The 19010-nt window shown below is 42.2% G+C and overlaps 3 protein-coding genes across 7 annotated transcripts in view; 2 read left to right on the top strand and 1 right to left on the bottom strand.

Annotated features, from left to right (window-relative positions):
- The window catches only part of chd5 (chromodomain helicase DNA binding protein 5), a 51282-nt gene extending 39541 nt beyond the window's left edge, over nucleotides 1-11741 (top strand). Inside the window, exons 29-40 of one of the 3 annotated variants that reach the window (XM_061041189.1) lie at nucleotides 205-349; nucleotides 1282-1441; nucleotides 1561-1640; nucleotides 1832-2030; nucleotides 2115-2204; nucleotides 2328-2471; nucleotides 3262-3370; nucleotides 3567-3699; nucleotides 3845-4040; nucleotides 5083-5246; nucleotides 6078-6204; nucleotides 7675-11741. In XM_061041189.1, coding sequence (XP_060897172.1) covers nucleotides 205-349; nucleotides 1282-1441; nucleotides 1561-1640; nucleotides 1832-2030; nucleotides 2115-2204; nucleotides 2328-2471; nucleotides 3262-3370; nucleotides 3567-3699; nucleotides 3845-4040; nucleotides 5083-5246; nucleotides 6078-6204; nucleotides 7675-7802 — 1675 coding nt within the window. In that variant the 3' untranslated portion in view covers nucleotides 7803-11741. Of the gene's footprint in view, nucleotides 1-204; nucleotides 350-1281; nucleotides 1442-1560; nucleotides 1641-1831; nucleotides 2031-2114; nucleotides 2205-2327; nucleotides 2472-3261; nucleotides 3371-3566; nucleotides 4041-5082; nucleotides 5247-6077; nucleotides 6205-7674 lie in introns of those variants that run through there. The other 2 variants (XR_009673750.1, XR_009673749.1) reach the window with 2 other exon arrangements.
- The window catches only part of atrip (ATR interacting protein), a 486763-nt gene that overhangs the window by 255830 nt on the left and 211923 nt on the right, over nucleotides 1-19010 (bottom strand). The gene's annotated exons all lie outside the window — the stretch shown is intronic.
- arhgef10la (Rho guanine nucleotide exchange factor (GEF) 10-like a) overlaps nucleotides 15855-19010 on the top strand; it is a 144482-nt gene continuing 141326 nt past the window's right edge. For 2 of the 3 annotated variants that reach the window (XM_061041226.1, XM_061041224.1), the window contains exon 1: nucleotides 15855-16392. The gene's annotated coding sequence lies outside the window, so the exon portion shown is untranslated. The other variant, XM_061041225.1, reaches the window with a different exon arrangement.

Raw genomic sequence — 19010 nt, 5'->3', positions numbered from 1 at the left:
GTTATTTAAAGAGGACATATCATACCCCTTTTCCACCTTTTCAAACAGTACCCTGTGGTGTAAATGAAACATCTGTGCTGTGCTTTGGTCAAAATATAACATGAATCAAGCACCAGAGGAGGTTTGTGACCCTGTATGAACCAGCTCTCTCAGAACGCTCCGTTTTGGTGTGTGTGTCTCTTTAAATGCTTGTTTGGTCTTCAGGGCCTACGTGTCTCTGTTCATGAGACACCTGTGTGAGCCGGGGGCAGACGGAGCAGAAACCTTTGCCGATGGAGTCCCCCGTGAAGGACTGTCTCGTCAGCATGTTCTCACCAGGATCGGAGTCATGTCTCTCGTCAGGAAAAAGGTATTCCCATAAATTCAACTGAAGAGACTCTCACCTCTGGATATATCCAGTTTTTCTGCTGGAGCTCTGTGAGATTAGAGAAAGTAGGTCAAACCACTTTGGGTACACTCCTGCTTCAGATATCATAAAAAAACTCAGGTAGCTTTTTAGCTCGATGTACACCCAGATAAAGAAATAAGAACAAGTTTTTTGAATTTTTTATTTAATAGGGACAATGCAATTTAACAGTTTCAATACAAAGCATGAAACTGATGTGCTGCATCAAGAGTATAATTTCCAACTCGTGTCCGAAATTGGGCCTTTGTGTAAACAAACAGATTAAAAATGTACAACATTCAGTTACATAAAACCCCATAACACTATATGAGGATACATTCAAATACATGTGCAACAATACAAATGCTATGAACCAGTTTAAATTCAGTTTTAAAATACTATTTAAAAGTGGTTACAGCTCTGGTTTGCTTTCAGCATTTCACCTTTTTTGTAAACGATTTTAAGTCTGAGATCAATTTTATTTCAGGTGGTAATGTGTTCCAGAGTTTACAGCCTTTGATGGAGAAGGCTGATAGACCAAACGTAGATCTACGATGGTGTATGCTACAGTTTCCATTCACAGTGCTTCTTGTTACCCTGTTTCTGTCCAGTTGTATTCTGGATTTGAACTAAAATCCTGTCGAAGTCGTTTCTGTAGCTAGTTTCACCTTTTTCCTGATTTTGAGTGAATTATTTAAACCTTCTGTGAGGAACTTTGGCGCCCCCTGTGGACAACATGTTACTTCCATGTTTTTGATGATCTTGTCCTTTACATATGTGAATACTTTTTTTCTGGAGAAAAATCTCCTCCTGCTTCCTTTAAACACTCAAACATGTGGCGCCTTGTTATAACGTTTTAGAAAACAGGCACATCCATCTCCCTTTTTTCTCAACAGGTGCAGGAGTTTGAGCATGTAAATGGAAAGCTGAGCTCCCCGGATCTGATTCCCATCGGCATGGAGCTGAAGAAGCTGACCGAGAGTTTGTCCTCCGATCCAAACACTCCTGTGCCGGCCAGCCCCGTCGCCACGCAGCCCGGCACTCCTGTCCCTCCAGGTCAGAAACAAAGTGTCTGCGCTGAATGAAATCCTCCAACTGTGAGACAGAATGAATGCTTTTCCATAGTTTTTTTTTTTTTCATAAAGTTTCAGCTTTTGTTGTTTTCTGGGTTTTAGAGAAGACTGAGTCTCTGCTGGGTTCATCAGAGGACAAAGACACCACAGAGCAGGACGGCAAGAAACTCTCAGAGCAGGAGGTGAGTCATTTTTATCCTCCTCCTTTTACTTTAGTCTCCGTTATCATCTTGTCCATCTTCTCCTGGTTCATTCACACTGTAACCTCTTATCATCCCAGAAGAGGCTCCTGTCAAACTTTGACACCTTTTTTTTTTTTTTTTTAACTTCTCTCTCCTCCCTCTCTTCCTCCTCCGCCCTGTTCCTCCCTCAGCAGACGTCCAGCTCAGACGCAGCACCTGCACCTGAGAAGGCAGCTGACAGTGAGGAGAGCAAGGCCGGCTCTGAGGAGAAAACGGCAGACGAGAGGGACAGAACTGATTCGCCCAACACAAAGACGGAGCCATCTGCCAACCAAAAAGAGTCGGCTTCAAAACAGACAGAGCTGTCATCCAGCCAGACGTCTCCTAAAGGTCAGGGGCCGCACGCTAACTTTACATTTTCTGCAAAGTTTGTTGGACTAAATTTGATGGAGTCTTTCTTTTTTTTATGAACAGTGGAGCCCTGCAAAGAAACAGAGAAGTCTTCAGACAAAGCGGACAATGATTCCCCTCCTGCAAAGACTGAAGACAAAGAAAATAAGCCAGGTATAGTACATCCTTACACAGGAAACATGGGGTCAAACAAATGTGCTTTTCTTGTGATTTGTAAATAAAGTAGTTTTCTGTTATAAGTGAGCGATCATTCTGTCTCCTGTGGTTTTGTCGCAGACGACGTGAAGAGTGAAGAGGCGATAGAAGGTCGACTGAACGGAGACAAAGACACTCTGGATGAGATCGAAGAGAGCAGGAAGGAGGACAAAAATGGATACAGAGCCAAGTTTATGTTTAACATTGCAGATGGAGGTTTTACAGGTAGGAATGAAGGTACAGAGGCTACATATAAGACGAGTGGTGACCAACAGCGGTGTGAAAATGGTCTTCTGGTATCACAGCAGCGAGCTTCCGCCTCCTGCTGGCATGGAGAGTTACTTCTTCTCACGCATGCGCAGAACGTACGGCTGTAGTCTTTGCGGTGTATTCAAGGTCAACTTTTTGGCCAAGACGTGAGGCGACGCCACAGGGGGGCCTTCGTCAGCACCAGTTCTTTGCCGCCTGCTTGGTGTGTCAGGGCCTTAACACAATCAAGATCAGATTTTTTTTCTCCTTGAGATCGATATCGGTATCGGGACCTTATTGGTCGGGACCTTGTGCAAAGTGGGAATCTCTGTTTAAAATCGAGATAGCTAACTGTTCAGTATAGAGGGACGCTGGGAAGAGCTGAGACTGACCAATCAGTCGACTCGACCATTTAAGGAATACTGTATAATAATAATCCAGCCCAAACATCAGCACTGACCAAATCCCTCCGGTCGTCCTAAACTTATGTTGCTTTGGTCTAAATTTGGACATTTCATGCTACAAAGAGACACTGCAGATATCACTCTTGTCTTGTCTGTCTTGTCTGCACCTTTACCTCCCACGTCTTCCTCAACTTTTGTTCTCCAGAGCCTTGCTACAGGTTGTTTACCGAACATGACCTAAATGAAGTAACTGTGTGTTTTGTCCTGAAAGATGTTTTGTGTCGTCAAGTCGCTCCCACTCCTCGTTATCAGCGGGGGAACATCTTGAGAATCACTTTTACATTTCTGCCTCTAAAACTCAGAGTTACACACCCTGTGGCAGACCGAAGAGAGAGCGGCGCTGTCGTCTGGAAAGATGCATGACATCTGGCACCGTCGCCATGACTACTGGCTGTTGGCTGGCATTGTAACGTATCCTTTTCCCAGATGTGCGAGCTAAGCATCTGGAGAAGTGTTTGAATCGCTTGTGACCTGCGGGAGCTGCAGTTGAAGGACTGATATTAACAAACTGTAAAGAGAGAAATCAAACTTTTACTCTTCTTTCTTTCTGGATTTTATGAAGTGCTGCGCTGCGGTTTGTTTTTCCTTGACCGGGAATCGATCTCAGACATGGCTACGCTCGCTGGCAGGACATTCAGAACGACCCCCGTTATGCGATTCTCAATGAGCCCTTCAAGACGGAGATGCACAAGGGGAACTACCTGGAGATGAAGAACAAGTTCCTGGCTCGTCGTTTTAAGGCAAGCCTAAATCTTATTCAAGGATTGGAACATTTGTTCTCTCTGATTTCATATGTAACTGTATCTAAAATTGTGTCTTTCTGTAACATCCTCGTTTTTAAGTTCCCCCCTCTCTCTCTCTCTCTCTCTCTCTCTCTCTCTGTAGTTGTTGGAACAGGCTCTGGTGATCGAGGAGCAGTTGAGGCGGGCAGCGTACCTGAACATGACCCAGGACCCGAGTCACCCGGCCATGGCTCTCAACACTCGCTTCACTGAGGTGGAATGTCTGGCAGAGTCCCACCAGCACCTGTCCAAAGAGTCTCTGGCCGGGAACAAGCCTGCCAACGCCGTGCTGCACAAAGGTCTGTGTCTCTCAAATATAGACACAGGCGTAATCGTCACTATTTGTGTCTCACTGCCAAAACGGCGGGAAACTGAGAAAATAACTCACAGGTTTTTTTTGTAAATCATGTAAATCAGGATGTGCATGAAACATTTACTCAAGAGTCAAAGATGAAACCCCTAGAAGTATCAAAATGTCAAAGAGGATAATTTTTGTATGTCAAACTATGAGAATAAGATTTTTAACCAGTGAAAGATATGCAACACAGAAGTTGCTGTTGCACCATTAAAGGTGCACTCACCCTCTGCAAAGTTGTCCTGTACTGAGCTTAAGCACGATTGTCCCCCCTCCCCATTGGCCTGCATTCGCACTGATCCAGGACTAACCGGGCCTGGTGGCACAGTGGTTAGTTCGGCCCAGGTTCGAATCCCACCTGTGGCTCTTTTCCTGCATGTCATTCCCCACTCTCTCTCTCTCTCTCTCTCCCTGATTCCCGACACCATCCACCGTCCTAGGCACAAAAAGTCCAAAAATAAATCTTAAAAAAAAAAAAAAAAAGAAAGTGTGTCCAAACCCTGTTTTATTTTGTATCATCTAACAGGAAGTGAGTGAACATCACTCTTTAGTGTTAACTTCCCTCTCTGTAAAACACACACACATTGATTTAGAGGAGGCCAAGGTCAATGACTGTTTAACACTTGGCTGCTAAATGTTGTTGTCTGTGAATCTTATTGATTTTTTCTAGTAATTATAGGCCATGTTTAATTTCAGGCCCCAGAACACAAAATTAATTAACAAAATGAAATCTGACTCTTGTTGTTCTTTCTCCATGAAAAACTTTAGTAAAATGTAAAAGATTTGTACGATAGGAGAAAGGAGAGTGATCTGATTTACTCATTTTTAATCATCGCAGGTTACTCTCATCAGTCTTCAATGGATTTAAAATGTTTGCATGCTTGTCCTGCGTTTTGTCTTCATGAGTGTCTCATAAAGTAATACCACATTTCTTATATAATTGTGAGTATCACATCCATCAGGTGTGTTTTCTCGTTCTCTTACAGTGCTGAATCAACTGGAAGAGCTTCTGAGCGACATGAAAGCCGACGTTACTCGACTGCCCAACATGCTGTCCAGGATCCCGCCGGTGTCGGCCCGTCTGCAGATGTCTGAGCGGAGCATCCTGAGCCGCCTCACCAGCCGAGGGAACGAGCCCCCGCCGCAGCAGGTAAAGGGGGGAAATAGAGGGAAAGAGGTTCAGGGAGGCGTTTTATTTACTTTACTTTATTTTTCTCTAATACTGGAGCTATCTGCAAACTAGTTCTACAAAGATCTGTGACTCACTTTCCTTGATAGTTTGGATGTGTCTGGTTATAAAGTGCAGTCAAGGCCGGTTGCCCGTAATGGAGGGGAAACAATCCACACTAAAATGTGCTGCAGGCCTGAGTAAGTTTAAAAAAAATGTAAAAAGGCCACGGTGCAAAACACTTTGAAGGATTCCGCAGTCACGACTCAGCAACCACATTACTCCTTTAAAAAAGAGACTCAAGCTCCCAATATCCCCCATGGAGGAGTTTCCCCAGGTGTACTGAAATCTGCTGCGAGTTGTTTACTTACTCCACTTTTTCTCTCCACATTTGAGTCCTGAAGGATTTCACAAAGGCTTCGTTGTCTCATCACTTTCATGTTCTCCTGAAACTCCCCGTTCACCGAGGCTGAATGTGCAGTGTGTTTAATTCTCCGTTAATACAAAAAGATTATTCCAGCAAAGCGGTGGGCCAGCTCAATGTGCTCTGACTGTGATTTATTTGGTTGCCATACCAACTCTTGTGGTAACCAGGGAAACAGCCTGCAATCTGACTTCTTCAATCCTTTGTTTCTTTTTATTTGCTCGCTTTCCAACCACAGGAAGAACACGCTCCTCAAAGAGCTTCTCAAAACCTGCTAAATGTTGTGTAAAACCATGTTTTCTTTTTCTTTTTTTGAGGAGCTGTGTGAAGTAGTAACATTGCAGCAGGATCTCTAATCGCTCTCTCTCTCTCTTGTGTTTGTTCCTCAGACGTTCAGTCAGGGCGGCTTCGGCTGCTCTCAGATGTACAGCGGCAGCTTCGGAGGAGGCTTCAGAGGACCGGGTGGACAGCCCATGGTCAACTACAGTCAGATGCCTCTGGGACCCTACGTCAGCGGTGAGAATCAATATCAACACAAATATGTTGTATCATGATGACATTAAACCTCTGGGCTGGAGAGAAAGACACTGATTTGAATCAAACAAACTGTGAGGGATACAATACTTTAAAGATGTTAAATACGTTTACATACTGATGTTTGACGCTTTCCCACAGGGCTGGGTGTTAAAATAAACGTCTAAATAGATTGGCGTCAAGTTTGCTTGCACCCGATGAAAAAGCGTCCACATGTTCACATTGGATAGTTCTAACAACCTTTCACACATATAAAACCCCCATCAAGTCTCCTGTTTTTGCTTGCACATGAAGCTCCTGCTGGGATCCATGCCCACATCTAAGTGCGACGCATTTCTTGAGCTGCAGGTGAAGAAAATGGAAATGTTCTGTCAAGGGAAAACAGGAACAAAACCGCACAAAACAGCAGGAAAGAGAAACTGAACTTTCATTAGTTTCAAAGAAAATGGAATTTTGGAAAAAAGGATAAAAAGCAACAGTGCTTCCTTGTTGTTGCAGACATGTGACACCTCGTGTCATGTGACGTATTGGTTCAAAATAAACTTTAGACAGTGAAATAAGTGGGGAAAAAGTGGAAAACTGAAGTGTACAGTTCATTTTGAACCGATATGTCAAATGACCAGCGATGTCAGGTGTCGGGATGTCGCGTCTTTTGATGTCACATATCGGGATGTCACATGTCGGGATGTCACATGTCGCGATGTCACATGTCGGGATGTCACATTTCACATATCGGGTTACTGACACAACAAGGAAAGCAATAAAGGTCTCACAAAAAGAACAAACAAGAGACCGTTTCCCCAAACAATTTGAATTATCTTTATCATAGAAAAGTCTTCAGTCAATAGGTGATAACTTTTGCACCTTTAAAAAAACATTCAACATTTTAACCAGGGAACCTCGCCCAGCCCTACTGTGTCCAAATATTTGACAGAGCAAAGGTATCAGGAAGTTATTCCTGTGAGTAGCTGTTACACACACACACACACACACACACACACACACACATACACACACACGAGGATCAGACCTGTGAAGAGTAAGAAAGGGAAAGCAACAAGAGGCTTCAGACCACAACATGTAAATACATTAAAGCCCCCCATGCAGGTAAGCGAAAACATTTTTGTAACAGAGCAAACAAACAAGGAATTTTGAATTCTTACCCTTACTCTCCTTTCTTGTAAACATCCATCACAGCTGACAGACCGACGTCCTTATTCAACTTTGACCTATCGTACTTACCTTAGTTTCACACACACTGAGGGTTTGCAGACATTTTGGGTATGTTCACTTTAAGTTCTGTTTTTTTTAATAACATGCTGATGTTGCTTTTGCTTATTCTGTGTGAAAGTAACACTAAATAAACACTTTAAATCCCATATTTTTACACTTTAATGTGCTAAGTGAAACACGTTTGTCACGAGTAATAATTATCATCTCCTTCCTCCTCAGTTTCCTCTAACGGCCCTCCGCCCCCCACAAGCCATCTGGATAAAAAGTCACTCGACTCCTTGAGAGACGTGGCGACACCTGACCTCAAGTCAGGCAAACCCAGTGATGTCATCTGTATTGAAGATTAGATCAGCTCTGTGTCACTGAGATCAGACGCCCTTTGGGGATGGGGTCTGTGTGAATGACAGCCGTCTCCTCCGCCATGTCCTCCTCTTTTTTTCCGCCGACTTTAAATCTTCTAAATCGAGCTCTCTGTCTGCGGATGAGATGATTAACTTTTTTGATTAATGCAGATGTACCTATCTTAACACTTGCACTTTTATCTTTCAAGGACTCTGTAGAAGTATTTCAGTAGATGTTTGCTTTCATGCTGCGGAGCGGAGGATTAGGAGAAAGCTGATTTTATGAAAGACGATTTTGTCCCCCCCTTCCCCCTGCATCCCTGCAGAACAAGGTGAAACTCAAGGAAGCTGGCATGACTTGAGAGTCTGACGCTCATGATTGAGGCTCATTTTAATCTACAAATGTGTGTTTTGTTGGTGCCAGCTTCGACTTTTTTTTCGTTCTCTGCGCCTCCTGTTTCGTTTTTCACTACACTGTGACTGTGCCCATCAACGAGAAAGGAGCGGATTTAAGGACAATTTTAGTCACAGTCCGAAAAGTCAGAGGGCCAATATTGTCATTTTTAAATGAATTCTTGTCATTCATGTAGTAACCAGTGGATAAATTATTGATCTGACAGCATCAGAAGCTATGATCATGTATGCAGTAGCTGGACACACAGTCTGTCTGAATCCTCGAAAGACTGCCACCCGCTGGTGAAAGTGGAGAAAGTGAGTCCTGCTACACCCGCAGACACATTTGACTGCCAGATGCTGGCTGGGAGGGTTGGCTTCTTGTACTGTATATACTCAGAGACTGCTGTTTATTTTACCTCACATAGGTCTAATCTTAGTGAAATATGTACACAAACATGGAAGAAATCAGTGGAAATGAAGATCAAGCAAAGTCAAAAAGAAGCTACAGAAATGATTTTTAACACATCTCAAGAGAAGACTGAGTATTACTGTGTACGGTACGATATTTGTGATTCTTACTATATTTGAATGTTAGTAGTGGCTGTAGAGCTTAACCCCCAAGCCAGGACCAGTGGGACTGCACTATAAACAGGAAACTCATCTGGTCGACATCCACAGACGGGGGCTAACTGAGAACACTCCTGAGTGGAGGGTGGAAGCTTTTTTTTTTTTTTTCTCTCCTCTTACTTACATCCAGGGACTTTCCCAGCTCCCTGTCATTGTTAGAAACTGAATAAGATCCCGCGTGCTTCAGGCACAGTCTCACTTTAAGTCTCAAGATGAGCTTTTTGTTAGCTTCTTTTTATGTTAAGGTAAAATAAGACGTTCTTTGGTTACTTGGTGCCACTTTAAAAAGATAATCCATGTATTCTTTTGATGCACTGTTTCCTTCACTGAGGTGCAGACTGTAATTCATCGTAATCACACGGAGGCCGTTTTTACTCCGACGTCACACTCAAGAACTCAAATGCTTAAAAATGTGAACTGCTGGGGCGCTGATGGCCTATACTGTAGCTTCACACCTCATGTACAGAGGCTGTAATCCTCCAAGCAGGCGGCCCGGGTTCAAGTCCAATCCTTGGCTACTTTCCCACATCTCATTCCCCTCTCTCTCTCTCTCTCTCTCTTGATTTCCAACTATATCCACTGTCCTGTCTAACTAATGGCAAAAATAACAAATATACGACTTCAAATGAGTGAGAAAAAACAAGTGAGCTGCTGTGTTTCAGTTTTCAAAATGTAGAAATGTGGGGAGTTTGACAATTTCCATTTCGATGCTTCCCTACTGATAAGCAACAGGAGAGACGATGAATAGTGAATATTTCATCAATTTGAGATTACAGAGGATAAAATCACAACAAAGCTCATCTCTTAAAGAAGTGGTTCTCAACTCGTCTAGCCTCAGGACCCACCACCAACTCCACCCTGAAAAAACATGACCCACATTTCTGATATGTTTCAACCAATCAGATTTATTTCATTGAAAAAAAAAATCTGCAGTTTTTGCAGTTTGCAGCTTCTGTCAAATGTTTCATGTCGCTCAGACGATGCAAAACATCTGAAACTGAACACAACAAACATGGTTAAAAACACGCTTGACAAACGGTTTGTGGCCAAGTTTTTTTTTTCAGGCCCATGCTCGCGACCCACCAGTTGAGAATCACTGTCTTAAAGCTTTACATGTAGAACTTACTTGAACTTAGTACCAATTGAAGACAAAAATAACACTTTTGATAACCCATTAGCTCCCATTAAAAGCAGCTAAAGTTAGCATTGAAGTACTACCTAGCTAACAAAACAATGTTTGTTATGCGATTTAAAAGGCTTAAATGAATTCTGAAATATCCACCTACATCGTGGACTGAGTCATTAAAACCTGGAAGTAAATAAAACACTGGAACTTTTAAAAAAAATGTTTCAGGAAACAGTATCAAATGGTAATGTTAGCTAGGAGGTGGTTGAATGCTAACGTTAGCTGATGTTAAATTGTGGCTAAGTGGTTTCGAATAGCTTGAAAATTGACTAATTTCCCTCCTAAGTTCAACTATACATTTAATTAAAAGTTGCTTATCAACCTGGAAACTATGAAATGTAAACCATTGGTCAGAATTGTAAATACAATTGGAACACAGGTGTATGAAATCAGCAGTATTTTTACTCCCCACCATTAGCTTAATGTCAGAGGAAAATGGCCTCTGTGAGAATGTTGAATCGTTTGTGTTGCAGTCTTCACTTGATTTTGATAATACTTGCTGTTTAAGGACCACCGTTGAACTGCATTACTTTAAACAATGCCCCAGCTTCCACTTATGTTAGGGTTTCTTAAAGAGTGTATGTTACCTCTTGCTGTACCTGAAGTGAAGGCATGTTAGCATCGTTGCGCTAGGCTACATATCTTGTCCATTCCATCTGCTTCTATTAATGTGCAAAGGTGACTGTCCACGGAGTCAAACAATCTTTACAATTCAAGCTTTCTACCTTACCTTTTCAATGAAGGCTTTGCTTGAATGTTCGGACTAACGGTGCAAACTGCTACAACTCGTGTCTTTTTTTTCTCCTTTCTTCCAAAGACCAGTGGCATTTACTTGTTTTATTATTGTTAGTGCCAATGCAGCAGGAAACGAAGACTGTGACTGGACAAATCTAAGCTGAAAAGGTGGCATTGTACAGACTCCATGGGTGTATTTTCTTACTTGTTTTCCATTTCAAATCCTGAGCTAAATTTAATGTGCTGATTTTAATCGGACTTGAATTTGAACGCACCATGAGGTAACCCTTAAAAAAAGAGCATCATGCCAGTTTTTGCACAATTCTTTCTGAGTGTTGATCAGTGCTGTTACGTTCTTTGTTTCGCCATCGATTACTTGACCATGACATGTATTAGGTTTCTCGACAGATAGAACCTCAGAAACATGTAAATACTTGAAGGATTTTTTTCAGATACTGTAAGTCCATCTCAAACAGATTTATGTATCAATCTGAAGAAAAAAACAAGATGAATGTCTGCCGGATGGTGTTGCCATGGAAATGCAGTGTGCACAGTACAGTGTGTGCTCATCAATCAAAAACCTTCTCCCTTCTGGAGGGACAACGTCAAAAACAAAAATACTCTGAAATAATGCAATCAAACTGAAGTCGGTATGAATGTAACGTCTGTACGAAGAAAAAAAAAAAGGCTTCAGTCTAATATAAATATGTTAACAATGTATGTACATGCTTATCAACATGGCTTCAAAAGCTACCAAAAGACCCTGATTAAAGGCACCTTTGTTGCAGCGAATGCACAGCATGTGAAGCGTTGGGTTTGACGCTCCACTTCCAGGAGGCGGTGTAGTGTATCTAGCATTTACAGACAATGAGCTCCAAGCAGTGTTATGGTTCTGATATTTGTGCTGTATAGCAAATTGAATGAAAAAAAGTGAATCGTCATCTTTTTATTTGTATCCTGTGTATTTGTTCAACGTGTTTTAATAAATCTTCTGGACAACAGTATGACATCATTGTGTTCTTATTCTTCCTGTAGTCAGCCTGAAACGGCACGCACAGGAATACTTTAATCCTAATTTGAAGAGGCTTCAGATTGAATTAATGTAATTGACTTTCTTGACTTGACCTCGCATGTTGCTCTGTGTTTGCCTCGCAGCTTCCTCCTGCGCTGAATGTCACAATCTGCGGCACCCTAAATGTGATTAGAGGCCGAAATGAAGACACTGGTGAAGTCAGCAAAGGACAAAGACAAGTCAGCAAAGGACAAAAATAGCTGACAGAAGACATTCACAGAGCAGTCTACGACTAGATACATATAATGTATTTATAAATGATACTTAGATTATGAATGAAAGGGTTAATCAAACCACTAAACTATCATTTAGTGTTGTAGTACTCGAAATCGGTATCGAGACCACTTTTTGGAGGTCTTGTCTCAGACTGGGCGGACTCCCGATTTTAAATCAAGACCAGTCAAGACCACCACTGAAAGGTTATTTTTCCACATAATTCTGTGATTATAGGGAAAACGTCTCTTTGCAAAAGAACAAATAACTTGAATTCAATTTGTAGTTTGATTTTACGGCCTCAACCTTCCCAGTGTTACGGTCTAAGTGAGGGACTGCCCACTGCCCAGATAATGATTTATCTTGGTCTTGGTCTGGCCTCTGTCTTGATACCTAAATGTCTTGGTCTTGTCTCGGACTTGATCCCTAAATGTCTTGGACTCGACTTGGTTTGGATCCCTAAATGTCTTGGTCTTGTCTCGTTCTCGGAGCACTCTGCAGGTCTCCAGATGTCTTGGTCTCAGTTTGTGTGGTCTGGACTACAACACCACTGTCCTTGCGTGACCACACCCTGTAAGACAGATTTCACGTTTTGCTGTGAGCTCAATGAGGATTAAATATGTCTTAACTATTTGGAAATTCAGTTTATGAATCATTTAAGCCTGATGTTCATGTCTGAGTTTTGTTTTATACTTGACTGCAAATTAAATTCCACTTGGGAACAAAACAGTGAGTTTGAAATTAAAGACAGGAAGCTTTGGCAAAACTCAATAAACGACTGAGATTAAAAATACAACAGATTAATGTTGAAGAAAGTCAAACTTAAACCCTCATAATGAACCAAACTGAAGCTCAGAGGGTTTTAGAAAAACAGAGCCTTATTCCAACCCCATCATTTTTAGGGTGTTAGGGATTACTTCTTGCTTTTTATGCACGAGTAAAACCAGAGTGCTTATTTCATATTTTTTGTGAAGTACAGGCGCCTGATAAAACTGCAATTAAATTCACTGTGTTCAGTTTTTTAAAAATATTTATTCTTTTTGGGCGTTCCTTTATTTAAAAGGTTTTATTCATTTGACATCCCTTTGTTCTTTGATAAAACTGTGAAGACAATTTTCTGAAACCTGACAGCGTTAGAGACCTCTCAGCACTTTATTACTCAAACAAGCTCTTGTGGAAGGTGAATCCACATTTAGATTAAGATGGGTTCTTCTATTTTAGGCTTTGGTAGAGAAACCATCCAGTGGTGACGAGAAAACGTACCACTATCTCCTCACACAGAAATACGAGGGTTCTGAAGGTAAACTTTATTATTCTTAATTTCTCTTTTTGTCATCGCAGCCGTAGAAAAAATGGATGTAGGATCTTTGAAAGAGTTTAGTTGAGACCCTCTTCTGTAAGTGCTAGTTTTTATTTTCTGATAAGCAGAATGTTAATCCCACCTCTCCACACACTCAGCTCCAGTCTCAAATAAAGACAGACTTCTGCTCGTTCAAGGATTACCACGACGAGGGCGACAGTAGCTCAGTCTGTAGGGACTTTGGTTGGGAACCGGAGGGTCGCCGGTGTGGATCTAGTCTGGAAATTGGTCTGGTAGCTGGAGAAGTGCCGTTTCACTTCCTGAGTCTTGCCGTGGTGCGCTTGAGCAAGGCACCGAAAACCCCGACTGCTCGGGCACTCTTTCATGTGCAGACCCTCATTCTAACATCTCTTCATTAGTGCATGTTGTGTGTGTGTATTTCAGCCCATGTGATTAATAAAGGATATCTTCTTCTTCTTACAATGTTTGTCTCTGATAAACAAATCATATACTGTATACAAATTCCTCAAATCAACACACGTAAGCCAGATTAATGTGTATACCAACTGAAAGTAAAACCAAGTTTTAAAAAAGGAAGAATGTGCAACACTTTACACATAAATACAGTAGAAATCAAGTATATCCTCTGTAAATGTCTCTCTGAGTCATGACTGTCTACAATGAGTGAGAAGCACCAGCTGTACTGTTGTTGGAGCCATGTTTACATGGACGGGATGGCCTTGCGTACAAAGAGGCATGACAGGAAAAAAAATGATGCGGAAGTAGCGGACGGAGCAACAGAGTCGGCTGTACGATGCTATAATAAGAATATTTGCCACTCTCCCATTGGCTCGAGGTGAATTCTCCAGATTATATCCTGCTGCGTTCTCACATCAGCTCACTGGGACTTGCTGCGGAAAAAATACTAGGGGTCTGGCAGGAGAAACATTCAGCTCCTCCTGGAAATATCCTGAGTTTTCTGCAGGTGTGAAAGCCCAAATGTCTTCTTGTTTATTGCTACATTGTGTGCAATAAATAAAATGCTTTGTTAACAAACTTTATGATTTCTAATGGGCAAAAAAGGAGAGAATAACTAATAGAAACACAAAGTTAAAAGGCCTGTTGGAAAAGATTGTGTGCTTGTTTAATGTTTTGTCTTTCTATGTTTGCTTTAAAGGAGTGAGGAAGATGGTGGTGGTGGAAAATCTCCTGTATGTTCTTGACAGTGAGGTGAGTTCTCTGCTCTTGCTTAAAGCTGTGATACACATCTAGACAAGTATTTGAGCCTTTTTTTGTCGTCTTTTCTTCTGCGTAAGGATACCCTGAGTCTTTGGGACCTTCACTTCCTGGTCATGATTCACTGTGGGCCCGATCTGGCCTTTCATGAACTCACCACAGAGTGCAGCTCTGCCTCCAGGGTGGCCTATGTATCAGTGTTTTAAAACATACAGCTCTGATTTATACAGAGAAATGGGACTCAAATAATGATGAAATATCTGTTTCACAGCCAAGACAAAAGCCACATGAGGATGATTACACTGACCAAACAAGACGACTGTCAGGTATTTGTACAAACGCTTTTAAAGAACTGTGATATGGGATTTTCACGAGGATGTTCGGAACTCAACATAAAGCTTTATGATTTTCAGATCAACTCACTGCAAATACGATTCCTGCCCTCGATGACTGTTTGTTACTCTCTGGATGTGTCTTCAGTCTCCTGTCTCGGTCAGACAAAAATAAACATGGAAAACAATCAACACTTATTACAGTGGTAAATGGATCTTGCGTGCATTAAATGTAAAGATTTCTGCACATTTAAGTAACATATTTTAGTCCTTCTGATTTCGCACACCATATAGTGCCAACATGCTCCTCCTCAAAAACGTCACTTAATAAATCCTTCAAACGGGAGCTTCTCGTGCAGATCTTGTTTTTGCTTGCCTGTTCAATAACTACTCAAGAATGTGAAAGTTTTAACATACTAAGTAGTCTTTGTTTTTCTTTTTTCTTTCTCAACAATAGTCGAAGAGAGCCTATCTCTTCTGTCGTCGTCAAATGCTTCACAGAGGCTTTGCCCGAGAACAGGTACTTAACTTTATTTTCTTTATTATGGATGTATTTCTATGTTTCTTCTATATTTTTAGTAATATTTTGTGTTCACACTATATTATAAAATGCCCATTGTTTCACAAATGCTCATCTTCTCTCTCCAGACCCAATCATAAAACAATTAAAAAATATATTATTTAAATTAGTAGGCTATTTTTCTTTTTTTGCATGTGGAGAATATACTATTTTGCCTTTCATCAAATGAATCACATGTACTGCTTTAATTCAATGTGCTAACATTTAATCTCCTCTGTGTACTTGCAACATTTTCTTTTTAAATCCCGCCAATCAACCAGCAGTTCATCCAGCTGACTCAAGTACAACATGAACAGACAAGCTCACACGGAAGTGTTCTCAGACAGCGTTACCCCTAATTCCTTCTGTTCAGCCCACTTTTCCTGATAATCTCCCCCGATTGGTACAAACACCTCCTACAAGGCTTCTCATTGGCTGCATGCTTGATTTTGCCACTCTGCTATTGGCTGGCTGCGTGTGAGAGCCCTCACCCTGCTTTGTGCTGCTTGTCTGGGCAGCAGCAGGGGTCTGGGAGAGTGGGGAGGAGACCCAAAAGAAAAGGACAGAATGAGAGAGTGGAGGGACTGAGGGGTTGAAAGGACCCATGTTAAAAAAGAGAGGGGACAGAGAGGGGGAGATAGAGGGAGGAACACAAGCAGAGGAGCAGACAGAGGCTGAGAGGGAAAAGGGGGAGGGAGCAAAAAGGGTTACCTCATCTAGAGCTGCCAGTGCACACGGTGCAGGAGGAGAAGTTGTGGGAAAGTAAACAGCAGAGGAGAATTCCAATCTGTTTCAGCTACTAGCAGCCCTCGCAGGAGACCATAAAGATGAGTGAGCTGGAGCCGGCCGTGTAGTGAAAACAGAGAGTTTATGGGAGGATTAAAGGGTCACCAGGGAGTGCCTGAAGCTTCTCGGAGGACACACTACTGAGGACAAGGAGGTGAGAGCCGTTTATGCTTGTTGTCCTGGAAACACTTTCCCCTCTTTCCTTCCTGTATTCTCTATCCTCCTCTTCCTTCCTCTCTCTCTGAGCACGGTTAGCATGTTGCAAAGACAGCAGCTTTGTCCATTGATGGAGTGGAGAATGGGGGGGGGGGGTTGGTGGGAGTGCTGGTTTGTGCCTCTGTCCAACAGCTCACAGAGAGGACAAGAGAAAGGCAGAGGAGGAGAGGATGGGAAACAGAAGGTACACGTGTGGCCCTTTTTTTTTTTTTGGCAGAGCACACACCACACATGGACGATTAAACCTGAGCGAGCCGGGGCTAAAGAAGCGTGAGGCCTTGTTGTGATAGCAGCAGATCCTGAGACACAGACACCAGGAAGGATGAGGGAGCGATTGGCGGATCATCTCAGAAACACACCTCTGGCCGGCTGCACTGCTCCACCACATCCTCGGGCTATAAAAAGAGATTCCCTGGCCTCAACAGTTCCAGTTTTGACGGTTGCCTCCCGGAGTACAATAGCCCCTCCCAGGATGGATTTCACGCTGCCTCTGTACTCTGAACAGAAAAGAGGGGGGAGAAGGGACCTCTGACCAAGTCATTTGCATTTTAAGCTAGGGCACTGTTTCTGCCTCACTAGCCGGATGTCCAAGTGCCTCCCCCCCTCCAGCTCCATGGACTCACTGTATCAGATTTTTTTCTCCTTAGTCACAGTGCAGCACTTCAACCAGACATTTACAATCCTTGCATGCATGGCCCGAAGCTACCACAAAGACTCCACTATCAATGGGAACTCTCTCCTTTTGCCACACATTCACCCACCAAAACTTGCTCTCATGCAATCGTATGTACACATGCAAGGGCCTTGGTGCTCAAGTACACAATCAGTCATTTGATACTGGTGACACGCCTGCCAAATGTTTACTGGTGGGCTACATTACACACTGTCTGCATTCCCCTGGGAGTGTTAGATAATTAACTATAGAAGGACAAAGTCAGGGGAAGTATTTAGTTGTCACACTTGCATCATGGCAGTGAAACACGACATGTCTAATTTATTGACAGCTCTTCTGATGTCATTGTCCAGGGCAAACATATCCCAATCACACTTGTCAGTAATGGTGGGAAAAACTTGATAAGGCATTCAATCCATTTTTGTTGTTGGCTACACTCTATTGATGCACAGACCCGCAGTGCGTACATGGACTTGAGCATCCTGGTTTTGATCGTGTATTGTTAAATGTCCTGTTTTTGTGTTTGTGCATGTACATCCGGATTTCAGAAACCAGGAAAAGCCATTATCTGGATTTTGAGAAACCAGATTTTGCTACCTGGAGAACTCCGAAAGAAAACGGGGTACTGTGGCATGTATACGCTTGAACCCGGTTTCTGATAGCTACTGACCACCTGCACAGGTGTGGCTTCAACCAAGTGCTGTGTCAGTGTCTCACTTCTGGAGCGATGAAAAAACTGAGTTTTGTCCTTCGGCAATCAAAGAACTAGATGTAGTTTGAAGTTTGGATGGGAAAAAGCTTTGAAATGTTGACCTACTCAAGTCTGTGGTGAACAGACAGTTTCCCAACAAGTATGGTTTGTGTTGTAAAAAATAAACATTGCAGGCGCCTGCGCAAATAAGATGCACTAATCAGAAACTGTGATACCAGTATTTATAATGTGCACAGGGATAAAAATAACCAGACCCTGTATTCACAAACATTCTGAGAATCCTCTGAGAGACCTCCAAACTTTGCTTTAAAAAAATCCTAGCAAGGAGTCTTAGCTTAGGAGAAAAACTTTTATCTTAGTGAGGAGGTGTTGTTGACCCTCTAACTATGACACATTTTTTTCAGAAGCTGTGATTGGTTAATCCAACAAAATTTTGAAAAATCATAGAATATAGTCAGACAGTTTGTAATTATGAACACTATGAAATCGGCATCTCTGTGTGATGAATTGCAAGACAAACTTTAAAAGTATCCTACCAAATGTTTGAAATCACATGCCCAATTGCGCAGCAGCTTCTTCACATGATCGTCACATCAGCAGGTGGGGAGGCTTAATTAGCGATTGGATGCACCTGTGGAGGTAACCACATGTGGAGAAACTCAACATGCATGTCTCACTTTGCACTGAGAAAACTCCACGATGGATTGAAATGTCTGCGTAGATATTTTTTTGTCTGGTGTTTGGAGAGCTTGAGAAACTCTTCATCCTGTTAAAAGTCCTCCTCACTACTCCTCACAGTTTCACACCTGAGGAGCTCTCTTAAGGGCTTACACGCTTTGTGAATAGCTTTCATCTTTACGAGGATCTAGCCTTAACTTTTAGGGGAAACCATTGTTCTTAGAGTTTTCTTAGAATTTTGTCACAAGGAGAAACTCTTGGACTTTGTGAATATGGCCCCAGGTTTCTCTTTGTGCATGTAAACACCATGTCCCAAATATGATCAAAACCAGGATAAGGCTCATAACAGGGATACTCAAATCCATGTAATGTCCACTCCCTAAATAGTTCTGGTAATATTGCATTGAAACATGACACTTTTAGGTACTTATACTTATCAGTCTATGGGACATTATTGAGGTTGCTGTGGCACAGTTGGTAGAGTCATTGTCTC

The sequence above is a fragment of the Labrus mixtus genome, chromosome 7 (assembly GCF_963584025.1).
Source record: "Labrus mixtus chromosome 7, fLabMix1.1, whole genome shotgun sequence".
Taxonomy (NCBI): Eukaryota; Metazoa; Chordata; class Actinopteri; order Labriformes; family Labridae; genus Labrus; species Labrus mixtus.
The sequence above is the reverse complement of the archived record's forward strand: the minus strand, read 5'-3'. Positions and strand labels throughout refer to the sequence as shown.